Source organism: Scyliorhinus canicula, chromosome 12 (assembly GCF_902713615.1).
Source record: "Scyliorhinus canicula chromosome 12, sScyCan1.1, whole genome shotgun sequence".
Taxonomy (NCBI): Eukaryota; Metazoa; Chordata; class Chondrichthyes; order Carcharhiniformes; family Scyliorhinidae; genus Scyliorhinus; species Scyliorhinus canicula.
The window spans coordinates 164,554,782-164,560,781 of NC_052157.1; the positions used below are offsets into that span (position 1 = coordinate 164,554,782).

At 56.8% G+C, this 6,000-nt stretch overlaps 1 protein-coding gene across 2 annotated transcripts in view; it reads right to left on the reverse strand.

The window, feature by feature from the left end:
* The window catches only part of cenpv (centromere protein V), a 54,806-nt gene extending 52,988 nt beyond the window's left edge, over positions 1 to 1,818 (reverse strand). The window contains exons 1-2 of one of the 2 annotated variants that reach the window (XM_038814804.1): positions 1,607 to 1,817; positions 1,349 to 1,467 (exon numbers count right to left, since the gene is read on the reverse strand). In XM_038814804.1, the coding sequence (XP_038670732.1) occupies positions 1,349 to 1,386 (38 nt within the window). In that variant the 5' untranslated portion in view covers positions 1,387 to 1,467; positions 1,607 to 1,817. Of the gene's footprint in view, positions 1 to 1,348 lie in introns of both variants that reach the window. The other variant, XM_038814805.1, reaches the window with a different exon arrangement.
* Positions 1,819 to 6,000: the final 4,182 nt, after the last annotated feature.

The window sequence follows — 6,000 nt, forward strand, 5'->3', positions numbered from 1 at the left end:
TGGGGGTGTTCCCGGGGGGTTGGGGGTGTCCCTGGGGGGTTGGGGGTGTCCCTGGGGGGTTGGGGGTGTCCCTGGGGGGTTGGGGGTGTCCCTCGGGGTGGGGATGTCCCTGGGGGTGGGGGTGTCCCTCGGGGTGTGGGTGTCTCTGGGGGGTTGGGGTGTCCCTGGGGGGTTGGGGTGTCCCTGGGGGGTTGGGGGTGTCCCTGGGGGTTGGGGGTGTTCCCTGGGGGTGGGGGTGTCCCTGGGGGGTTGGGGCTGTCCCTGGGGGGTTGGGGCTGTCCCTGGGGGGTTGGGGCTGTCCCTGGGGGGTTGGGGGTGTCCCTGGGAGTTGGGGGTGTCCCTGGGAGTTGGGGGTGTCCCCGGGGGGTTGGGGATGTTCCTGGGGGGTGGGGTGGTCCCCGGGGTGGGGGTGTCCCTGGGGGGTTGGGGGTGTCCCTGGGGGGTTGGGGGTGTCCCTGGGGGGTTGGGGGTGTCCCTGGGGGTTGGGGGTGTTCCCGGGGGGTTGGGGGTGTTCCTGGGGGGTGGGGAGGTCCCCGGGGTGGGGGTGTCCCTGGGGGGTTGGGGGTGTCCCTGGGGGGTTGGGGGTGTCCCTGGGGGGTTGGGGGTGTCCCTGGGGGTTGGGGGTGTTCCCGGGGGGTTGGGGGTGTTCCCGGGGGGTTGGGGGTGTCCCTCGGGGGGTTGGGGGTGTTCCCGGGGGGGTGGGGGTGTCCCTGGGGGGTTGGGGGTGTCCCTGGGGGGTTGGGGGTGTCCCTGGGGGTTGGGGGTGTTCCCGGGGGGTTGGGGGTGTCCCTGGGGGTGGGGGTGTCCCTCGGGGGGTTGGGGGTGTTCCCGGGGGGGTGGGGGTGTCCCCGGGGGGTTGGGGGTGTTCCTGGGGGGTTGGGGGTGTCTCTGGGGGGTTGGGGGTGTCCCTGGGGGTTGGGGGTGTCCCTGGGGGGGTTGGGGGTGCCTCTGGGGGGGTGGGGGTGTCCCTGGGGGTTGGGGGTGTCCCTGGGGGGGTTGGGGGTGTTACCGGGGGGTTGGGGGTGTCCCCGGGGGGGGGTGGGGGTGTTCCCTGGGGGTGGGGGTGTCCCTCGGGGGGTTGGGGGTGTTCCCTGGGGGTTGGGGGTGTCCCTGGGGGGGTTGGGGGTGCCTCTGGGGGGGGTGGGGGTGTCCCTGGGGGGGTTGGGTGTGTTCCCGGGGGGTGGGGGGTGCCTCTGGGGGGGTGGGGGTGTCCCTGGGGGTGGGGGTGTCCCTCGGGGGGTTGGGTGTGTTCCCTGGGGGTGGGGAGTGTCCCCGGGGGTGGGGGTGCCGGGAGTTCGGGTACAGGTTGCCCCCAAACCCCAGTCCGTGCGGGATGAGCGGCTCTGACCTGTGCCGGCTGCTGGGCTGTGGCGGCTCCGTGTCCATGGCGCAGAGCCGGGAATCCCGGGCCTGGGAGCTCTGCTGCCGCGGCTGGGAATCCCCCAATCCCAAACCGGGAATCCCGGGGTCTGGGAGCTCTGCTGCCGCGGCTGGGAATCCCCCAATCCCAAACCGGGAATCCCGGGCCTGGGAGCTCTGCTGCCGCGGCTGGGAATCCCACAATCCCAAACCGGGAATCCCACAATCCCAGGCCGGGAATCCCGGGTCTGTGAGTGTCGGGAAGCGAAGGTCAGGAGGAGCTCTGAGCAAATCGAAACCAATCCAGCCGCTCGGGAGGCAGCACCGGGAGAGAGACAGACCTAAACTCCGGGATTGGGGCTAAACTCCGGGATTGGGAGCTAAACTCCGGGATTGGGGGCTAAACTCCGGGATTGGGAGCTAAACTCCGGGATTGGGAGCTAAACTCCGGGATTGGGGGCTAAACTCCGGGATTGGGAGCTAAACTCCGGGATTGGGGCTAAACTCCGGGATTGGGGGCTAAACTCCGGGATTGGGGCTAAACTCCGGGATTGGGGGCTAAACTCGGGGATTGGGAGCTAAACTCCGGGATTGGGAGCTAAACTCCGGGATTGGGACCTAAACTCCGGGATTGGGGCTAAACTCCGGGATTGGGAGCTAAACTCCGGGATTGGGGGCTAAACTCCGGGATTGGGAGCTAAACTCCGGGATTGGGAGCTAAACTCCGGGATTGGGAGCTAAACTCCGGGATTGGGGCTAAACTCCGGGATTGGGGGCTAAACTCCGGGATTGGGGCTAAACTCCGGGATTGGGGGCTAAACTCGGGGATTGGGAGCTAAACTCCGGGATTGGGAGCTAACCTCCGGGATTGGGAGCTAAACTCCGGGATTGGGAGCTAAACTCCGGGATTGGGGCTAAACTCCGGGATTTGGAGCTAAACTCCGGGATTGGGACCTAAACTCCGGGATTGGGGGCTAAACTCCGGGATTGGGGGCTAAACTCCGGGATTGGGGGCTAAACTCCGGGATTGGGAGCTAAACTCCGGGATTGGGAGCTAAACTCCGGGATTGGGGGCTAAACTCCGGGATTGGGAGCTAAACTCCGGGATTGGGAGCTAACCTCCGGGATTGGGAGCTAAACTCCGGGATTGGGGGCTAAACTCCGGGATTGGGAGCTAACCTCCCGGGATTGGGAGCTGGTGGCACTGGCGGCCCCGGAAATACCCTGTTCACGTTTTGGGTTTTTTCGCTCGAGAGTGAGAAATGAAGAGGTTTTAGGAAACATTAGTTAGACCTCAGCTGGAATGAAGTGTCCAATTCTGAACCTTACTCTGAAGGACGAACTTTGACCAGACTGGACAAGAGGTTCATGTGGCGGGGAATCAGTTGGTGAAACTCCAAAAGCGAAATTATCATTCTTAAAAGCAGAGGAAAGGGTAAGCTCACTGGGCTAAATCGCTGGCTTTTCAAGCAGGCCAGCAGCACGGTTCGATTCCCGTACCAGCCTCCCCGGACAGGCGCCGGAATGTGGCGACTAGGGGCTTTTCACAGTAACTTCATTGAAGCCTACTCGTCACAATAAAGCGATTTTCATTTTTCATTTTCATTTTCAAATAATAACAATCTTTATTAGTTTCACAAGTAGGCTTATATTAACACTGCAATGAAGTTACTGTGAAAATCCCCTAGTCTCCACATTCCGGCGCCTGTTTGAGTACACAGGGAGAATTCAGAATGTCCAATTCACCTAACAGCATGTCTTTCGAGACTTGTAGGAGGAAACCGGAGCACCCGGAGGAAACCCACGCAGACACGGGGAGAATGTGCAGACTCCACACAGACAGTGACCCAAGCCGGGAATCGAACCTGGGAGCCTGTGCTATGAAGCTAACCACTGTATCACCGTGCTGACCATAATCTTGGTTCCAGCTCTCTAAGAAACATAGAACTTACTGGATACTGCGAGGCCTGGATAGAGTGGACGTGGAGAGGATGATTCCACTTGTCGGAAAAACTAGAAGCAGAGGACACCAACTCAGACTAAAGGGACGATCCTTTAAGACAGAGATGAGAATGAACATCTTCAGCCAGAGGATGGTGAATCTGTGGAACTCTTTGCTGCAGAAGGCTGTGAAGGCCAAATCACTGTTGAAATGGAAAATTCCTGGGCGTTTTACGACGCCAAAATTGGCGGCAAACCCTCACCGATTCCGGGACCGGTGAGGGGCTCGCAGCCGCGCCGGTGAAACCCCTGGCTCCCACACCAAAAACGGCTGGCGAATGCCCAGGTCCGTGGCCGCGCATGCGCACGGTGATGTCCTGCGGCGGTTGCACAATACAACATGGCGCCGGCCGTGCACAGACCCCATCTGCCAAATACTGCCCCACAGAACAACCCCTGGCCACTCCCACCAATACCCCCAGCCCTTGAGGAAGCCCCGCCCGGCCAGCGGCACAGCTCCTGGCTGAGTGTGGCGGCGCTGGACACACGCCGCGGCCGCCATGCCGGGTTCCTGACCACTCAGACAACACATCAACCACGCGGTCAGGAACTCAGCCCATCGGGAAAGGGCCTTCCGATGACGGGCCAACGCCATTCTAATGGCGCAATGAAAGACAAAATTCTATTTGCCTTCTTAATCACCTGTTGCACCTGTAAACCAACTTTTTGCGACTTATGCACTAGCACACCCAGGTCTCTCTGCACAGTAGCATATTTTAATATTTTATCATTTAAATAATAATCCCGTTTGCTGTTATTCCTACCAAAATGGATAACCTCACATTTGACAACATTGTATTCCATCTGCCAGACCTTAGCCCATTCACTTAACCTATCCAAATCCCTCTGTAGACTTCCGGTATCCTCTGTACTTTTTGCTTTACCACTCATCTTAGTGTCGCCTGCAAACTTGGACACATTGCCCTTGGTCCCCAACTCCAAATCATCGATGTAAATTGTGAACAATTGTGGGCCCAACACTGATCCCGGAGGGACACCACTAGCTACTGCTTGCCAACCAGAGAAACACCCATTAATCTCCACTCTTTGCTTTCTATTAATGAACCAATCCTCTATCCATGCTACTATTTTACCCTTAATGCCATGCATCTTTACCTTATGCAGCAACCTTTTGTGTGGCACCTTGTCAAAGGCTTTCTGGAAATCCAGATATACCACATCCATTGTCTCCCCGTTTTCTACCGCACTGGTAATGTCCTCAAGAAATTCCACTAAATTAATTAGGCATGACCTGCCCTTTATGAACCCATGCTGCGTCTGCCCAATGGGACAATTTCTATCCAGATGCCTCGCAATTTCTTCCTTGATGATAGATTCCAGCATCTTCCCTACTACCGAAGTTAAGCTCACTGACCTATAATTACCCGCTCTCTGCCTACCTCCTTTTTTAAACAGTGGTGTCACGTTTGCTAATTTCCAATCCGCCGGGACCACCCCAGAGTCTAGTGAATTTTGGTAAATTATCACTGGTGCATTTGCAATTTCCGTAGCCATCTCTTTTAGCACTCTGGGATGCATTCCATCAGGGCCAGGAGACTTGTCTACCTTTAGCCCCATTAGCTTGCCCATCACTACCTCCTTAGTGATAACAATCGTCTCAAGGTCCTCACCTGTCATAGCCTCATTTATATCAGTCACTGGCATGTTATTTGTGTCTTCCACTGTGAAGACCGACCCAAAACACCTGTTCAGTTCCTCAGCCATTTCCTCATCTCCCATTATTAAATCTCCCTTCTCATCCTCTAAAGGACCAATATTTACCTTAGCCACTCTTTTTTGTTTTATATATTTGGAGAAACTTTTACTATCTGTTTTTATATTATGAGCAAGTTTACTCTCATAATCTATCTTACTCTTCTTTATAGCTTTTTTAGTAGCTTTCTGTTGCCCCCTAAAGATTTCCCAGTCCTCTAGCCCCCCACTAACCTTTGCCACTTTGTATGCTTTTTCCTTCAATTTGATACTCTCCCTTATTTCCTTAGATATCCACTGTCGATTTTCCCTCTTTCTCCATTGTTGTTCTCCATTGACTCTGTCCAAATCGCTCAACACCTCCAGTGAGCTTCATTGGAATATAATAACAGGTCAAGAAAAAAAAGGTCAGACTAGGTCCTGGAGACGATCAGAGCGCCCCGTGCGCATTGCCTCTGGTGCACACGTCATTCGGCCTCCCAGGGCCCCATGGCTCCTCCAGAGCGGTCCAGGCACCTGAACTGCATCTTTAGGAGGCTGAAGCACTGCTCGATCACACACCTGGTCGCCGTATGGCCATCGTTGTAGCAGGTCTTTGCGTCTTTCTGTGGCCTCCAGATTGGTATCATCAGCCAAGATTGCAGCGGATAACCCCTGTCGCGCAGGACCCAACACACCAGCCGGGGGTGGGGGGGGGACTCGAACATCCCATGAATCGTCGAATGTGCCAGGATGGGCAGCACGGTAGCACAGTGGTTAGCACAGTTGCTTCACAGCTCCAGGGTCCCAGGTTCGATTCCCGGCTTGGGTCGCTGTCTGTGCGGAATCTGAACGTTCTCCCCGTGTGGGCGATGGTTTCCTCCGGGTGCTCCGGTTTCCTCCCAAAGTCCAAAGATGTGCAGGTTAGGTGGATTGGCCATGATAAAT